The sequence below is a fragment of the Hevea brasiliensis genome, chromosome 11 (genome assembly GCF_030052815.1).
Source record: "Hevea brasiliensis isolate MT/VB/25A 57/8 chromosome 11, ASM3005281v1, whole genome shotgun sequence".
Classification (NCBI taxonomy): domain Eukaryota; kingdom Viridiplantae; phylum Streptophyta; class Magnoliopsida; order Malpighiales; family Euphorbiaceae; genus Hevea; species Hevea brasiliensis.
The window spans coordinates 3487881-3505477 of record NC_079503.1 but is presented as its reverse complement, the minus strand read 5'-3'; the positions used below and the strand labels follow the sequence as shown (position 1 = coordinate 3505477).

The following is a 17597-nucleotide window of genomic DNA, read 5'->3' as shown; positions in this document are numbered from 1 at the left end:
ATCAGAAGATCACCTGGAAAAGGATTTAAAATTTTGATAAGTAAGCCATGTATGCATGGAAAGTTCAATGCTGGAATAAACACATTAAACCATTCAAGAACTGATACATGTACAAACTAGCTGGAAAAGTTTCTCAACAAAACCCAGTGGCAAAATAGATGCAGCAGATTCTTTTCCCCCAAGGTAAGAAAATAGATACAGCAGATTGCTCCTAAAGCTGTTTGTACTTTGGAGAAACATCAGAGACTTGAATATTGCCAAATGAGCCCTAAATTTCAAATTTCTTTTATAAGAAAGGAACAGTTATATACAGAGTAACTGTCAGTCACCGAGATGATATGATACAAGCGCTTTTACATATTATTTATCTGATTTATCCAGTAAGCCTCTATAGCTTGACAGGAAACGACATGGGATGGTTTCTTCACAAACAGCTTCACCCCCCATTTCATGTGATGTCATTTCAATTTCCACCTTTGCATTCACTTTTCCTGATTGCTTGTTCATTGATGTTCTCATCTTGGTTTTATCTGATAAACTCTATTATACCAAATAGAATGAAGGGTCATGTAAAAGAGATCGTACTTCACTGGGTTGGCATGCCAAAGAAAATGTCGCTGAACCTTCTTGACCCCAAGTTGCATCTCAAGATACTTCTTTTCCGGTATTGAAAGTAATATTTCTTTCAGGTTGGGAATATCTTTCTCTGCAAGGATTACAGAGAATGCCCCCCAATTGAAGACTTCAAAAAATGGTGGCACAAAATTATCTGATATAATTACAGGTACACATTCATAAAAGATGGCTTCAACTACTCTGGGGCTATTGACCTCGTAACCCTTAGGGCAAATGCAATACTTGCTGTTCTTCATGTGTTGGATGTAATTCATTTTGCTTGCAACACCAGGAGGCATAGGACCAAAAATCTTCATCGAAGGGTTTTTGTCTTTCCAGTACTTCAACAAGATCGGTCGCAGATAGCCATGCATATTACCAGCATAAAAGGCAAGAGTGTGCCTCTGAGAAGGTGGTTTTCCTCCAAGATCTCTGAGAGGATTTCTGAGTGACCGGACATATGTTTCAGGAAGGGACACATCCCTCCCTATTTTGAAGCCTGAAGTGACATCAGCATTGCAGAGGGCTTTGATGCAATGCTCCATATGGGGCCTTGTTTCATATGGAGCCTACAAGAGTTTCATGCATCATGTGACATATATAACTAGCAAAAAGTAAAAGAACAATTGAAGGCATGACTCATGAATGCACGTTGGTGAGTGGATACACACACACACACACACACACACACACACACAACACAAGAAGCAACACGCACTGTGCTTTGATTTATTCAGATCACTGCAGGGCAAAACCATTGATTTATTTAGTCATTTTGAATGGATGAAGTTTAATATATCAGTACATCTTGCCCATATTTTCACTGCAATGACCGAGGCAACCTCAATATCATCACATGACAGTGACGTGCATATTATGATGCGAGTTAGTTGAGTATTAGATAGAATATCTCTCTCACCCTTCAAGGAATCAGACAAGCCAAAATTAGAGCCTAAAATAAAGGAAAACCAAATCAATCATAGAAAGCCTAGTTGACCATTTAAACAGTTTTTCTGTACTTATTGTTAGAGATTAGACATATTCTTTCAATGTAATTACTTCTATAATTGCCTTCCTCACTGTAATATAAATTTGCACAAGAATAGAATACTCAATGCAGTCTTTTCATCTCAAACCACCTCTTATAAAAGTTGTTTATAGTATCAAAGCAACTCTGCTTAACAAACCTAAAAGATCCTAGTTCACTCTCCTTTTTCTTTTACTTTCTCAATGGCCGTACAAAACTCACAAAGCCTATATTGATATCTCAAGCTTTTATCATTGAGATGTTCCCTTGGGGACTGTCAAGGTTAGGGTTTACATCCACATGATTAATCCCAACACTTTTCTAGCACCAGAATATGCTTCCTGAGCATTAAAAGGAATAAATGGATTAAAAGTGAAGGAGACAGAAAGCATTAAGAGGAATATGCTTCATTAGCTACGAAAGTGAAGAAGACAGAAAGCATTAAAAGGAATAAATGGAGAGAATACCCAATCATGGCAAGCTACAAGAAAATGATCTGCTCCATCAGTTCTGTTCCAGTAAGGATATTTAGCTGCAATTTTCTCTGTATATTCCTTCAAATATTGGCGTAGATTTGTCCTATTATGGGAGTTACGCACATAAAGGGAGTACTCAAGCATTCTTGAGCTGAATGGAATATAAAACAGGTGAGCCTTTCGAGGGTCTTTCACAATAAAATGCTTGTTTCCCTGCATCAGTTTCATAAACCATCCCTCCGAGGCATACAATCCCTTCAATATTGGTAGATGAAAGATGGGTTTCTTTCCATCCTTATAGATATAGACTTTGAGTGTATGCTCCATGAGTTCATAACTCCTGAGAATGAAACAAAGTCAGGTTTAAACTTATATGCTGTCAGAAAGCAGTTCAATATCATTATCAAAACACTAAGACTAGCTGTATAATCAAGCTGACTGAAATCAATACAGTGTGCTACTTGGACTTGAAGCTTGAAACTTGACTTCAGAAAAATCTTTTATCATACATGAACTTGGCTCAATGAAATACTTGAACTTGACTCATGAATCAAGTAAAGTTTTATATTAATCTCAAATTAAAGTTCAAATAAACTTGAGTTTGAGCTCCAAGACCAATTCATGAAGTATTATTTTAATATTACATAATGTCACATACATTTATTATTAAGATATTATATAATAGAAATACATTTAAAATTATATAGAAGTTTATATATTTCATTAGTTGATTAGGCTTGCCAGCCGCTTAAGTAGAGTATTGTAATACTTGAAATTGACACAGCTTGCAGCTTGCTACTTGAGCTAATTTAGTTCAAGCTTAATTAAAACTTGGTTGAATTTGAATATTTTTGTGGGCTGAGTCCAAGTAGCTCAACTCATTTATATCCTTCATTAAGACACAAATGAAAGCAGTCAAAGAAATAGGTCTAAGTTCAACTAAATCAGGTACTCAGTAAACAAGGTGTTGATGCTCAGAAGACACAAATCAAATTTACACAGGAACATTGAGAGAAATAGACATAAGGTTCAACAAAATTAGGCAATATTCTACATTTTCATGATGAACTTAGAAATAGGTCAATGTCTAAGAGCAAACCCACAATAGATTGCAATAGTCACCATGATGACCTTATGTCTGATCACGACTAGAAATGACTATCAGTGATCGGTTAATTCCCAAAAACAACACACCATACACAATCAGATACAACTTAAAGGCAAAACCAAGTTACCCAGATCTTCAATTCTAATCATGTACTACCTCAACTTAATATTTTTAGCATTATTAAACCAGGTTAACTTGCTGGCTGGGTTGCAATAAATTCAATCCAAATCGAAACCCCAACCCCAACATTAGAAGTTCGTAACTCTCTGGAAACCTCAGCAGCCTATTCCATACCTCATATAAACTGCAAAGTCTAAATAGAAGTCATCAATTTTCAATACAGCTAGCCCAGCAAGTCAGTAATTAAAATTGACAAAGAAAATTTCAGACAAAATCACTTCCTGCCTAATTTTTTTTTTTAATTTTTTTATTTTTACAACAACTTGCAGAATGTAATCAAATGGATGTGGACCGAAGGGATTGTTACTTGAGCTCTTTAATCTACCTTAAACTAGTTGTATGAGATAAGGATAGGACATTGGTAAGACACTTGAACACTCCAAGTAAGTGGAAAAAAATCTGTGACCTTTTGGAAAATTGGTTAACCTTCTAGTATAGGTAACATAGACTATGGGATACATTCAACTGTCTGCCATTCAAAAGCTATGAGAAAGAAGAGAGAAAATTTCCCACATGTTAAAACAATTTGGGAGCATTCTACTAGGAGAAACATACAGTAATGGCCATTGACCAGATCAAAAAATTAATGATGTCACATCGTGCATGTCTCTCATCAAATGAACTCCATAAAATTGTTATGGCAGCTTACAGGTTACAGGTTAGTTGGTACTCCATAAAACTAGTCCTTTACTTTTTCATGTTCTAATTCGCTTTCTATATCATGCCGCTAAACCAAACCAAATGTTAGATGGAGCAGGAATTAAAACCGAGTGCAAAGCTGTTCAAAGCAAAGCAAAAAATTTATACTGATTCAAAATTTCATGTCATAAACGAGGCCCACCTTTTAAACTGGGAAACATTTCGAAAGAGAGGAGCATAAAGATCTCGATCATTCACTGGAACAGAAGCATTCGCAATCTGTGACCTTGCAGCCAAAATCTCCTGATCACGATGGGAGGACCATCTTGGTCTCTACAAGCAGATAAAAAATGGTTCAGATTCCCTGTCTTAAAGCATTAATGGAAAGATTATTCAAGAGTTCATACCATTGAATGCGTAGACCGACCATTTCGGGCTAATATTTGGTTCATCTCATCTATCAATGTTATTGATTTTGGAGGCATCTCATACTTCATCTTTTTCCCTGCAGGGTTAACCATCTTTGCAGAATCATTTTTTGAAGTTGCAAAGCCATTTTTCTGGATAGCAGAACCAACAGAGGAACTTCCATTTGATCTCGGGTAACTGATGTTTGTTGATGAAGTTACTATCTCTGATTCCAGTGGAGATGATTTAACAGCAATTTTTATGCGCCCCAAATCTTTCTGTGGCAGATTATTGTCTATTGAAATTTCATGTTTTGACTTTCCATTTTGATCAATGGGAAGGTCACGCTTGCCACTAAATTCCATTAAAGAATTACTTTCTTTACTTTTGATGCTTTCCACTGAAGAAGTCCCATTGCTATCCATGACATTTCCAGATGGGAAATCATTTACATTTCTATCCACAACAAGCTCGATAGGATTGTCCATACCCTCTTCTACAAAATCAACACTATCTCCATCATTATCTACTGCAAGATCAATAGGATTATCCTGGTCTTCGTCCTCAGATGTAAAATCACTGTCTGAGTCTCCTCTGTTTCTCTGTAATCCACTGTCATGACTACCATCTCCACTTCTACCGGCAGTGGCAGCATCTTTCATCACCACACCATTAAGGATGGAGCCTTTACTCAAACTTGAAGCATCAATGGCGAGAGGATTACGAACCATCAGAGACTTTGTAGAAGATAGTATGATTGGAAAGCTGCTTTTATCATATGTTAAATCATTGCTATTGGGCAATAAAGACCTGAGAGCATTTCCATACGGAAGCAATAGAGATTGAAACAGTATATGAGTTATAGCCACTGCCCCCACCACAAGAAGCCATCTCCGGGTTTCAATTTGGCATAATTTTTGAAAATGAAACCTGAATTCCATACCACAAAAGGCACTGACTACCAACTAATACAGAGATCACTCCCTTATTGAAAAGAACTTCAATTTCCTTCTTCGATTTACTATCAGAAAAGCAAAAGGATAAAGGAGCAATTGCAAATCATAAGGGAGATGAATTTATATTAAAACATGAGTACTAGCATAACAAAGAAAAAAGTGTACTTGCAGGCTCAAAATTCAACTGCAAAGAAGAACACAGAAAAGAAACAAAGTTTAGGAAAGTTAAAGAAAGAAAAATCACAATAATAGATTTTGAATTGAATGGAACAAACAAACGCAAGCAGAAAAGATTGCCCAGAAAATAACAACCAAAATAAAATAAAGAAGTAAAGGCAATTCCCTTATGTTTCCAGAGAAACTGAAAAGAAGTAAAATAAGCTCAACTGAGTTGAGCAAAACATTCTCGGCAGCCAAACACGCACAAAAATGATCACGCACTGTATGACAATACTAGTAAGTAAAAAGAGCTAAGAAAAGAAATATACCCTAACCTCAGTAACTTGACGAAGACGACAACGAAAAGGCCAAAGTTGTCAGCTTTAGTTTACAAAAAGTGTCTAACAAGCTTTGTTAACTTTCAAAAACAGCATTTATTTATTTTAATTGCTCAGCAGTGTAGCAGCAGAGACCAAACCGAATTATTTTTTTACTTAATCCCATTAAAAAAATAGGAACAGTCTTTTAGAAAGGAAAAAAAAAATTAGAGGGAATCTTTCATCAGCAACGTTTGCAGATCGCCATTATCGTTTACTGGTTTTTTTTTTTTTTGAAAATTATTTTTACTCTTCTTGAAAATATTGTGTTGCTTCGCATTTGCAGTTGGGGGTGGTGTTCTTTATTTCTGTCAGCTTCAGAGAAATGGAAGCTGAGAGAGAAGAGGAGAGCGTGGCTGCACGGGGTGTAGCGTAGACACTGGATACTGACGCAGTCGGCCCGGCCTTATCCAGTACACATTATCCATCTGGACCACGCCAGACCGTGAAAAACAGCCAACACGGCACCGTTTCGCTCTTTTAACTTTGTTGCTGTTTGAGGATAGGTATGACCATTGACCATTTTTGCACTTAAATATTACATTTTAACAACCATATTTAAAAATGTATTTTTCTAACAATAATTTCAATGTCGCACCAATTAAACCCTATATCTTAGTATTGAGTATACGTCCAGCCAATAGAAAGTAGATAAACAATAACTGTAGGTTGGTTATACTATAATTTTAAATTGAACTCATCATGATTGTAATTGGATGGATACACCTAGATGCTTGTGGAAGCCATCCTGGCGTGGGACAATAATGACTAATTTTAAATTACTGGAAATTATCCCCAAGTTGCTAAGCTGGAAAATGACATAATAGATCCTTATCATTGAAATTTCAATTTTTGCTACTGGTCTTGTTTTTCAACTCTACCACTGCAGTAAAAATCATCTAGGTCTAATTTAGTAGAGTGGGGGATAGTTCAGATCAATTGCAAGTACTGTGGTGTAGTTAAAGATTCAATCTTTTATGATATTGCACAAATTATATAAATGGAGAGGAACAGATGCTCATCTGTCCAAAACATACCTGAATTGGTTTGGTTATCACAAGAAATTAAAGAATGAATCTTTTAGTATCTGTTATTGTTCACTTGTGGCAAAACCAACCGAGATGGTCCTAAGTTCTTTGTGCTTAAACAATCTCTGTCAGGTTTATGGCCAATGTCATCACATGCAATGGTTGAGTTCCCCGTCCCTGTGTTTTCTGCAACTCTTTGGCTTTTCCAGGGCCATAATTCAGAAAGTTTTTACATCTTCATGCTTGAAATCTGAAATATTCTGTTGTACCAAACAGAGTGAAGGATCATATGGAACAGATCATATTTCACAGGGTTTTTGTGCCAAAGGAAATGTTGTTGTACCATCTTAACTCTTAACTGCATTGCGAGGTACCTCTCTTCTGGGATTGAGAGTAGAATGTTCCTCAGATTTGGCATATCTTTCTCCTGCACAAACACAGAAAATGCTTCCCAGTTCAATACCTCAAAAAATGGAGGCACATAATTATCTGATATGATGACTGGCACACACTCATAGAAAATGGCCTCAACAACACGAGGAGTGTGAACTTCGTAACCCCTGGCACATATGCAGTACTTGCTGCCCTTCATATACTCTCTGTATAAACTTTTCCCTTCAATATCACGGTGCATTGGACCAAAGATTTTCATGTCAGATTCTTTATTCTGCCAGAATTGCAGCAGGACTGGTCGCAGATAACCGTGCATGCCTCCTGCAAAGAAGGCCAGAATATGTCTTTCTGAAGGAGGCCTTCCTCCAAGATCTTTCAGAGGATTCTCAGCAGAACGTATGTACGTGACTGGCAGAGTAGTATCCTTCCCTATTTCGAAACCCTTAGCAACATTGGCATTGCAAAGAACTCTAATGCAATTCCTCATATATTGCCTTGTGATCCGAGAGGCCTGAAATTCCAAAGGACATCAATGAGCTACTACAGAGAAAAACTAAAGGCAACATTCAGAACTGGGCATAGCTAGAGGATGACAGGAAAACCAATCACAATTCATAGTCATCCTATTTTCCTAAAAGCCATCATCATACTTCAGGGGCCTCCACTAACTGGGGCATTAAAATCTGTCCCGAGAACTATTATCAAACTTCTCAAGAAGGATAAAATTAACTAGCTATCAGAATAAGCATCATAAGCATATCATGGAAGGTGGCTTATAACTTATGGTCTGCACATTAATTTCTCTAAAGTTTAGCATTCATGGTCAAGTAATGGGCCATCTACAGTGAATCTCTACGGTGAAACAAGCTATCAACTACTTCTAATCATATTATCATAATCACTTTAAGAATGAAATGATCAAGCAGGATTTGGATTTAGCAATCATTAAACTATCAATTAGATTTAAATAAATGCACAGAATTGGAAAGCATACCCAGTCATGACAGCCAACAAGAAAATGATCTGCTCCTCCAGTTCTGTTCCAGAAACTATACTTCCGTGCAACTAAATCCACATAGTTCTTCAAATATCCTTCCAGGTCCCTCTGACTCTGTAAATTTTGTCCAAAGAGAGTGGTCCTTAACATTAGCGAACTAAATGGCAAGTAGAACAAGTGAGCTTTTCTAGGGTCCCTCACTATGAACTTTTTGTTTCCCTCTAATAGTTTGATAAACCATCCTTCTGATGCATATATTCCTATCATCTTAGACTGATGAAATACGGGCTTTTCACCTTCCTTATAGATATAAATTCTGAGCATGCGTTCCATCAACTCATAACTCCTGCAAAAGACATACAAAAGCTTTAGCTCAGTAATCAATAAGAGGCAATTCTCAAGAGAATGAAGCCAAAGCTTTTGAGAGGATACAGATAGTGGGCTTATTCAGAGGGAGTTGGGTGCAGATACAAGCTTGCAAATCAAAGACTAAGATCCAAGAGCTCAGAATAATATTGAATTCTTCATTAACAGAATGCTTTTTTCCTCGTAAGTTATCAAATAATTGAAATTATTATAAAAATGGAATGAAACTAGTAACTGTTAGTATACGAGTCTAATTTATGAAACAAAATAGCAAAGTATTCCTTTGTTCCAACGTAGTGTCCTTCTGTTGGGTTGGAGCAGCCAAAAGCTTTTGCACTACAAACAACTCACTAATAATCATCACACATATTTATGACAGCTATCAGGTGACCAAAGACCAGAACAGAAAATTAAATATGAAAAAGTGTGTAGAAGAATGAACACTCAAAGAGGCTTACCTTTTAAAAATGGAAACATTTCGAAAAGCAGAAGCATAAAGTCCAGGAGGACTCCTTAGAATAGGAGCATTCTCTATCTTCAATTTTGCAGATAGAAGCTCACGGTCACGTACAGAATACCATTTTGTCCTCTATCACCAATGGAAGGAATAAGTGAAAGGTCCATCAAATATAGCATGTTCCTGACTGTTCATAATCATAAGAAAAGGTCAAATTCTTACCACATAATGTGATGAAACAAGATTGTGAAGCAATAGTGAATTCATCTGGGATATTGACATTGGTTGTGTGTCCCCCCTGTTCAATGTGGAAATACTATCCTGTGGAGAATTCTTTTTCTGAGTGATCGACACAGAAATTTGGGGCTGTATTTCTGCAATCCCTCTTACATTATCCGCTGAAGTTTCATTGGCAGGGAAGAATGCATTAGAAGTGCTCGATTCTGTATCCATTTTTCCCCCATTCTTTGCAGAAATTCCTGGTAGTACAACAGGCACAATGCCAGCTCTAATTTGAACTCCTCCAAATGTTAAACCAGCGGCTGCTTCCTTGTCATCTACTTTTTCAGCCTGCAGCACATTACCATGTCCAATTTCTAAAGCTGTTGCTTGAATAGAATCGTCACCTGTACTTGCATCATATCCCATTATCAAACTCTTGCCAAGCATTGCACCAATGTTCAATGTGAGTTCACCATGTTCACTCTTAGCTGGTGACAAATTGTCTGTACTTGTTTCTTTTGTTTCATTCCCATCTCCAACTTCTTCATCCAAATCAGAGGGATAAGTATCATTTACCATACTATTAGACACATTAACTGGCCTTGGTCTTAAATTATTTGAAAAGGTGGCATTGCTGATTAGCACAACTAATGAACCCTCATCAGCCGTTGACAGGGACCATCTTTTCCAGTAAGGAAGTGCAAAACACTGTAAAAGAGCAGCAATAATAATCGCCACACTAATGACCATAAGCAACCTCCGATTTTCAACGAGACATAACCTCCTGAATTGGGCAGCGATACCCATCTCATAAAATTGTGCTCATCAATCATTCAAGGCAAAAATAAGCTAGCAGAAGGATCACATATTTATCACCAGTCCGACCCTGAAATGTGATATCATAAACTCAGAGCATGCCCAAATCAAAAGCAAAAGAATAAAATTTCACAAATTCAGTTTGGTGCTGAACTATTCAAATCGAAATTCTAAAAACACAAGAAAGAAAAGAATAGAGGACACGAAAATGCATATATGAACTCATCAATGATCTATGCATTACAGTACCCTTTACTTGTAGCTCCCAGAAAATGAGTTCTTGAAGAACTGTAAAGTTTCCAAGCTTCGATAAGTACCTCTAGCGGCTTTCCACAATCGCCCTAAGAAGCATATCCAAGCTTTCAATCGCTGTCGGTTACTGGCTTCGGATGTTTCATTCTATCAACCAGTTTACTACTCTTGCTGTTGTCTTGCTTAAAAAGAGGACATTTTCTTTATTTTGCCCTTCTCGTTTCACTTAATTACACTCAAACCACCGCAAGTCTATAACGGCTACACTCCATCAACGACGTCGTCTCAACTTTCCCCCTCCAAAATATATCTTTTACTCTGATAGTGCGGGGGCTGCTTGCCGGGATTTTGCGTTCTGGGATGCCCAATTCATTTTATTATGGCTCTAAAATTTTTTCCGATCCCATTCCCGATCTTTGCACCACTGCTGAATCCGAATCCGAGTCAGAACCTATCTCAGCACCACCAGCGGCCGCCTACCGAGGTCCGCTTCTCTCGGTGGAACAACGCTAACGCCAGGGAATTCAATGAACGCCAACGCGCCCAGAAAGAAATCGAAGACGACCTCCGCCGGCATCGCCGCTTTGATTCCGCCACTAAAATCGTTCATAATTACGATTCTGGCACAGTGAGCGCGAGTACCGAGACTTTCAAATCGATAGGCACGCCTTCCTCTCCTTCAAATCCCTCAATCCGGGGCAAAAAGTCCAAATATTCCAAACCCGAAACCTCGAATTCCCACCCGGCATTTCGGGGAAAATGGAGAATTTCCGAACAACCACAACCGAAAACTGACGAGATACCAATCGACAGAAATGCAAACATCAAAATTAGCGAAGATGGTCTCTCTTATGTCATCAACGGGGCGCCGTTTGAATTTAAGTACAGCTACACCGAGACACCTAGGGTCAAGCCCGTTAAGTTGCGAGAGCAGCCTTTCTCGCCGTTTGGCCCCACCACAACGGCCCGGCCTTGGACTGGGCGGGCACCGTTGCCCCCGAGTAAGAAGAAGTTGAGGGAGTTTGACTCCTTTAAGTTGCCCCCGCCGGATAAGAAAGGTGTGAAGCCAGTTCAGTCACCTGGCCCCTTTCTGCCTGGATCAGGTCCGAGGTATGTGTATACGAGGGAGGAGATACTGGGTGAGCCGTTGACGCGAGAGGAAGTTAAGGCTTTGATCGATGGGTGCTTGAAATCGAAGCGCCAGTTGAATATGGGTATGATTCTTTTTCATTTCTTCCTCTTCGTCAATTTCTGTTTGATTGCGAATTTAATAGGAACTGCGATGTCAAGGTATGAATGAATTTATGTATTGTAATTATTTGTTGTTTCCTAGTCGTTATTAATAATGTGGATTAGCGATGTAGTTCAGCTTGCAATTTGGATATGTAGTGTTGAATACTGTTTTTAGTTTTGGGTTGTTGGTTACTTTTTTGCTAGCTGAAGACTGGATTTAAGGTAGATAAGGTTGTTTGGACTGTTAGATTAGTTGGTATCTTAGTGTAATGTTTTGTTTTTGATAATAGAGATTGAGGATACGGATGGATTGCTATGAAAGGATTGTGGGCATTGAGGATGAATCCTGCTAATTATTTAGTATTTTCATTTGTTATTGCAGGTAGAGATGGCCTGACTCACAACATGTTGGATAATATTCATGCCCATTGGAAGCGGCGGAGAGTGTGCAAGATCAAATGCAAAGGAGTGTGTACAGTTGATATGGACAACGTTTGCCAGCAATTAGAGGTGTGTTTTTCCCTCTAACATTGAACTTTGTCTTCAGCTGTGTGTGCATGGGTGTCATATAGTAGCGTGGTATCTTTAATTTTGAATAAAAAAAATCTCTTTGCATCACCATTAAATTTTTGGACTATTAATAATCAGAATTTTTGTTGTGAACATCTGTTTTGGAGTGACCGTTTAGAACACATTTGTCATTTACAATGGTGGGATGCTATTCTGTTGTTGGACCAATAATTACTAATGAACTTATGCATTGCTTGGTAATTTGTTTGATTTTTGCTTTTATGTTCATTTTTTCAGGAAAGAACTGGAGGAAAGATTATTTACAGGAAAGCAGGGGTGGTGTACCTTTTCCGAGGCAGAAACTACAACCACAAAACTCGTCCTCGCTTTCCTCTTATGCTGTGGAAACCTATTACCCCTGTGTACCCGAGGTTGATTCAACGGGTTCCAAAGGGTCTAACACTGGAAGAAGCAAGTGAAATGCGCAAGAAGGGGCGGAAACTAATACCAATATGCAAACTAGGTAGATTGCATGCAGCTATTCTCTTTATTTTACACTTGACATGAAGCATGATAATGGAAAACATCAATCAGTACTGGTCATGAGTGAACTGATTGAGTGTTTTGTACATGTTGCAGCAAAGAATGGTGTGTACTGTAATCTAGTAAAAGATGTCCAAGAGGCATTTGAAGAATGTGAATTGGTCAGAATAAATTGTCAAGGAATTAATGGAAGTGACTACCGGAAAGTTGGTGCCAAACTCAAGGTCTGTGAAATTTGTATGGTTGGTTAATAATGCTTTCGTTTCTTTAGTTGATTGTTACAAAATTATTGTAAACAGTTAACCCAATTCTTTGGATTGCAGGAACTTGTACCATGTGTGCTAATCTCATTTGAACATGAGCACATACTTATGTGGAGGGGAAGGGATTGGAAGTCCTCCTTCACAAAACCAGTAAATGATAGCAAAGAAGCCAAGGGGTCCGATGCTGATAGTGCATCTATTGTTCCATCTGTGGAGGACCAAAAAATTGAAATGGTATCTGTCAAAGGTGTTCTTAGTGTGCCAAATACGGGCGCAACTCCTGTGGGATGTGAAGAGCAAACAGAGGATCTATCTGCAGTACAATTAAATGTTCCATGTGCAGCAACGGGCACTAGTTCAACCACAAGAGAAATGTGTGAAAATGATCCCACATCAGATAATGCAGGCAGTTTTGCTATTAATGAGTCTGAAGCTATGGGCTATGCTATTGAAATGTCTGTTGCTCCATCAGTGGGATCTGACACCATGCTAGAAAATGTCGGGAGCACAGAGGAAGTCCAAGATGCCTTAGAAGGCTCGCCTGAACTTAATGAGCCAACAAAGTTGAGTGTACCTTATGCAACTGGAGTTCTACAGTTGTGGAAACAAGCTGTTGAGAGTGGGAGTGCAGTTGTTTTGGTTGATGCAAATTTGGATGCTGATACTGTTTATCAAACAGCGGTTGACTTTGCCAGGTCTGCTCCACCTAGTCCAGATTTTAGACATCGGCCACAGAAGGTATCAATTCAACAGTGCGAGAAGCAAGAAATTGGGGATTTGCAAGTTAAAGAAGTTACAACTGTTGCTCAGACAGAAGTAAGGGAGAAAAGAAGTTTTAAACTCAAAAGGAGGAAAGATTCTAGTGAACAATATCTGGATTCTGCACCGCAGGGAAGCCTAGGAGTAGATGAACTTGCTAAACTACTAGCATAATACTTAATGTTTTCTTCCATATTTTACTTGCCATTGTCTTTTGAGTAGTTGCAGCTAATTTAATCAAATTCTTTCATGTGTCCATTCCCTGTTGTTATTCTCAATGAAATTACTTTTTTTTTGCTAATTTTTTTTAAATTTCCAAGGCAACTTCTGGAGTATCTATGCTATGTCTTGTGATTGGCATTTTGGTTGTTCACACTTCATTGACCGAGTATATATCTCATATGACCAAAGTTTAAAATTTTGAGCAGAAAATTTATATTATCATTACGAGATTGCACGGCTCAAAATTATTATCATATGTATTAAAATACATAATAGAACGATTCCTGGAAAATGAACTAGAGCAATGTGTTTCTCCATTTCAGAATATTTTAGACTTGTGACAACTTCCCTTGTTCTGGCACTATTTTACTCCAGAACCAGTGATTTTGCCAGAGAAGATATATCTCCTCAATTGGGACTTGCTTCGTTTCGGGCAAGAGAAAGAAGATAAAGGCGGTCATGATTAAAATCAAGCCAGCAAACAGCAAGAAGATTCCATATTTAAGGTGACAAAGCGACACTAGGAAGCATTGTGCTACCAAAGCAGTGAAGATCATGTTAACACAGACCACCATACTCTGGCCGGCCGACCGTGTCTCCAAGGGGAAGATCTCGCTTGGAACTAGCCAGCCAAGAGGACCCCAAGATCGTCCATAAGCCAGGACAAACAAACAAATGACAACCACAAGGAAGACGCCAGTTCCTTTTGGGATTGGTTTCCCATATCCAAAATCCACGGCCAAAGTTATGCCCACAGCCACCTGCAAAATGAAATAATCAAAGTGATATATGGACTATAGAAGAGTTACCATAAAGAGGAGTTAGAAGGCAAAAATCCTAAAAATCCAGTTACCATGACGATGAACATCTCAGCCCCAGCCTCCAAAAAGAATGCTCTTCTGCCAAATTTGTCCACGAAAGCCATGGACATTAGAGCACCAACAACTAATGCTGCATTGGTAATCACAGCTGAATATAAAGCTGCATCATTGCTGAAACCCAAGCTCTGAAAAATGACTGGAGCATAGAACAGTATAGAGTTATTGCCAGTGAGTTGTTGGAATGCTGGAATTCCCAAAGCCCCAATCACCAACTGTGGACGATTCTTGCGTTTCAGAAGATTCTTGAAAGGGTTCTTTATCGCTCGTGCTGCATTACTTGCATCGACAAGATCATCAAACTCAGCATCAACTTGTGTGGTACCTCTAACTCTCTCCAGTATTCTTCTTCCTTCTTCTAGCCTTCCTTGTTCTATAAGACTGTTAGGGGTCTCAGGAAGGAAAATACCCCCAACGAACATTACAGTAGCAGGAAGAGTAGCTAAACCAAGAGATAACCTCCATCCCCATGGATGAATCTTTGCAGTTCCATAATTTATAAAGTTTGCGACCAGGATTCCCAAACAGGTTGTTAGTTGAAAAAGTTGGTTAACTGCTCCTCGGATCTTTGCAGGAGCCATTTCTGAAAGATACAAGGGAACGGCCTGCACCATTTTCAACAAGAAAGCTCTCTGTAAGAATACTGGGGAGGACACGACAATAAAAGATTTTTTTTCGCTTGGATCCCAATATCAATTGTGCTTACCTGGTTGCCAAATCCAATTCCTCCACCAAGAAAACATCGCCCTATGATCAACATTGCAATGTTCTTTGCAAAAGCATTGACTACTGCTCCAATGAAGAAGCTGGTCGATCCAACGAGGATACTAGCTCTCCGACCTCTAGTTCTGGTTACATATGAGGCTCCGAATGTGGCAATAAGGGCCGCAAAGTACAGCGAAGAAGTAAATAGTGTGAGGATTTGGTTATCATATTTACAGTAATCTGTCTCGTGAAGATGTGCATGTTTTTTCTCATACACAGACGGGAAGAATTCCTTCAAGAAATCGTCCATGGAAGTGACTCCACCTGAACCAGTGTGCAAGATAAGTTACTTAACTTTTGCAACAAGTAACATGCATTTTCATCAGGAATATCGTATTGGAGAATTGCAAATTTTCATATTTGATTTTCTCAAGTACAGTCATCCAAGAAAAGTAAAATAGGTAAATTTTTCCCTCGCTGCAACATATCTAAACCAAGCTGAATTTGCAACCCAAAGAACAGGCAAATCTTCACAGCTAATGAACAAAAGAGAAATTACCTGAAACACCGAGATCATATCCAAAAAGGGATCCCCCTGAAGCTGCAATAACGCAAGCAAAAATGAAATAACCTGTGATTCTATATTCATAAAGATGAGCCCTTTTAAGGTTTCCTGTATCTGCAAATGCTCCACCTGCCATTATTTCTTCAAGATTCGTCTAAGGGCCAGCAGCCAAAATCTACTATGTATAAACAGGAAGATTAAACTAGTGGACAAAGAAGTCACTCTCAAATCAATAGTTCATCCCTGAAAACTGAGGGAGATGAATTCGTGCTTTTGCTTACACTTATATAAACATAAGTTTTGTACTTAATCAAATGAATAGAGCCATTTATATGCCTTGCAAAACGTCAAGAAGCTAGGGATCCCTTCTGTATTAGCCAATAATAGCACCACATACAACATTCCAAGAGCGAGTCCATAGGTAATAGAAAGATAAATTATTGCCATAATTTCTGGCATGTCTAAAGGCAGTTTTTTCCGGTTTGCAGCCTGGTTTTGACGTGGAGGTTGATCCAATTAAGTTAAATTTTGAACTTATTCAATGTGTTGTCCATCTAAAACCTTCAAATTAGCCACATCCTCACGATAATAGCTCACTACTGTTCCATATCCTGCAAAATAGCACTACAGATCTGCTTAGCTACCCCATAAAACACAAGTACATCCTTTCACCAACTCACATAGTGGTGGGTCTTGCCTGTTAATTTCAAGATCCAGAGATGCAAATATCCAACTTGAATCAAACTCGGACAACACTCATTAGCCATTATTAGCATTACGTATGTTAATCATCGTAATCGATCTCATTTTGTTTGCTTTCTTGCTAAAAATATACTTTATTCTGAACCTAAATAAAAAAATTTTAGCATTGAAGTTAAGTAATTAAAGAAATAGATGTGAGCATCTCTAACAAATTATATTTTTATTAGAAAGCGTTAAAATAGGATGGAGGTGAAAGATAAACCTGCTCCAGCTAGTTGCCTAACTGGTAGAATTAACTTCTTTTAAGATGTTATTAACAAATTAGATAAGAAAGTGCCATGAAATTACCATATATTAATAAAATTTAAAAAGTAGGTGCAATCAGTATATAATTAATTATACAATGCCACCAAAATATGGAGTTTTTTTTTTTTTTTTATTTTTTTATTTTTTTATTTCAATATGCAAATTCATTCCAGGCCCAAAGAACAGCATACAATAAAACTAAATATATAAAGAACAAAGACCCAAACCAACTCAAAAAATCAAATCAAGCCCCATAAAACAACCCAAACCCATAAGAATCAGGCCCTAGGAAACCACCGCAAACCAGGAAACCATTCGCCCGAACCAGCAAACCGCCAGCACTCTTAACCCTTTACAGAATGAAAGGACTGAATGCAATATTTAATATGGCATAGTCAAATCTCAGACAATTTTTATTTTCTCAAATTTTTATTA

The 17597-nt window shown here is 38.1% G+C and overlaps 4 protein-coding genes across 9 annotated transcripts; 1 reads left to right on the top strand and 3 right to left on the bottom strand.

Annotated features, from left to right (window-relative positions):
- Positions 1-262: 262 nt before the first annotated feature.
- On the bottom strand, positions 263-7123 carry LOC110636364 (probable glycosyltransferase At3g07620). 4 transcript variants are annotated; one of them, XM_058129678.1, is made up of 5 exons: positions 6983-7123; positions 4453-5474; positions 4248-4378; positions 2110-2458; positions 263-1184 (listed from the first exon to the last, which is right to left on the bottom strand). In XM_058129678.1, the coding sequence occupies exons 2-5, from the start codon at positions 5392-5394 to the stop codon at positions 516-518; spliced, it is 2091 nt and encodes a 696-aa protein (XP_057985661.1). In that variant the 5' UTR covers positions 5395-5474; positions 6983-7123; the 3' UTR covers positions 263-515. The 4 variants fall into 4 exon arrangements, with proteins under 4 accessions (XP_057985661.1, XP_021641720.2, XP_021641719.2 ...); XM_021786028.2 differs by lacking the exon at positions 6983-7123 and adding an exon at positions 5898-6064; XM_021786027.2 differs by lacking the exon at positions 6983-7123 and adding an exon at positions 5904-6062.
- Positions 6925-10767, bottom strand: LOC110636365 (probable glycosyltransferase At3g07620). 3 transcript variants are annotated; one of them, XM_021786032.2, is made up of 6 exons: positions 10474-10767; positions 9409-10294; positions 9188-9318; positions 8361-8709; positions 7486-7877; positions 7237-7400 (listed from the first exon to the last, which is right to left on the bottom strand). In XM_021786032.2, the coding sequence occupies exons 2-6, from the start codon at positions 10213-10215 to the stop codon at positions 7379-7381; spliced, it is 1701 nt and encodes a 566-aa protein (XP_021641724.2). In that variant the 5' UTR covers positions 10216-10294; positions 10474-10767; the 3' UTR covers positions 7237-7378. The 3 variants fall into 3 exon arrangements, with proteins under 3 accessions (XP_021641723.2, XP_021641722.2, XP_021641724.2); XM_021786031.2 differs by having other exon boundaries at positions 6925-7877; positions 10542-10763; XM_021786030.2 differs by having other exon boundaries at positions 6925-7877; positions 10474-10762.
- A 22-nt stretch (positions 10768-10789) lies between these two features.
- LOC110636362 (CRS2-associated factor 1, chloroplastic) lies at positions 10790-14085 on the top strand. Its single transcript, XM_021786026.2, has 5 exons — positions 10790-11690; positions 12092-12219; positions 12517-12742; positions 12859-12986; positions 13086-14085. Exons 1-5 carry the CDS (start codon positions 10856-10858, stop codon positions 13956-13958), a joined length of 2190 nt encoding a protein of 729 aa, XP_021641718.2. The 5' UTR covers positions 10790-10855; the 3' UTR covers positions 13959-14085.
- A 127-nt stretch (positions 14086-14212) lies between these two features.
- Positions 14213-16498, bottom strand: LOC110636366 (sugar transport protein 14-like). The gene is made up of 4 exons (XM_021786033.2): positions 16149-16498; positions 15591-15913; positions 14860-15489; positions 14213-14767 (listed from the first exon to the last, which is right to left on the bottom strand). Exons 1-4 carry the CDS (start codon positions 16288-16290, stop codon positions 14336-14338), a joined length of 1527 nt encoding a protein of 508 aa, XP_021641725.2. The 5' UTR covers positions 16291-16498; the 3' UTR covers positions 14213-14335.
- Positions 16499-17597: the final 1099 nt, after the last annotated feature.

Bases quoted from the DNA above. Each gene is read 5' to 3' on its own strand.
- LOC110636364 (XM_058129678.1), bottom strand. From the start codon at position 5,394: ATGGAATTCAGGTTTCATTTTCAAAAATTATGCCAAATTGAAACCCGG. The intron at 4,379-4,452 runs GTATGAACTCTT...ATCTGCTTGTAG, and splicing joins GTCGGTCTACGCATTCAATG to AGACCAAGATGGTCCTCCCA. The intron at 2,459-4,247 runs GTGGGCCTCGTT...TTTCATTCTCAG, and splicing joins AATGTTTCCCAGTTTAAAAG to GAGTTATGAACTCATGGAGC.
- LOC110636365 (XM_021786031.2), bottom strand. From the start codon at position 10,215: ATGGGTATCGCTGCCCAATTCAGGAGGTTATGTCTCGTTGAAAATCGG. The intron at 9,319-9,408 runs GTAAGAATTTGA...CATTGGTGATAG, and splicing joins TTGTTTCATCACATTATGTG to AGGACAAAATGGTATTCTGT. The intron at 8,710-9,187 runs GTAAGCCTCTTT...TGTCTTTTGCAG, and splicing joins AATGTTTCCATTTTTAAAAG to GAGTTATGAGTTGATGGAAC.
- LOC110636362 (XM_021786026.2), top strand. From the start codon at position 10,856: ATGGCTCTAAAATTTTTTCCGATCCCATTCCCGATCTTTGCACCACTG. The intron at 11,691-12,091 runs GTATGATTCTTT...TTGTTATTGCAG, and splicing joins GAAGCGCCAGTTGAATATGG to GTAGAGATGGCCTGACTCAC. The intron at 12,987-13,085 runs GTCTGTGAAATT...TTTGGATTGCAG, and splicing joins AAGTTGGTGCCAAACTCAAG to GAACTTGTACCATGTGTGCT.
- LOC110636366 (XM_021786033.2), bottom strand. From the start codon at position 16,290: ATGGCAGGTGGAGCATTTGCAGATACAGGAAACCTTAAAAGGGCTCAT. The intron at 15,914-16,148 runs GTAATTTCTCTT...ACACTGGTTCAG, and splicing joins ATATGATCTCGGTGTTTCAG to GTGGAGTCACTTCCATGGAC. The intron at 14,768-14,859 runs GTAACTGGATTT...TTCATTTTGCAG, and splicing joins CTGAGATGTTCATCGTCATG to GTGGCTGTGGGCATAACTTT.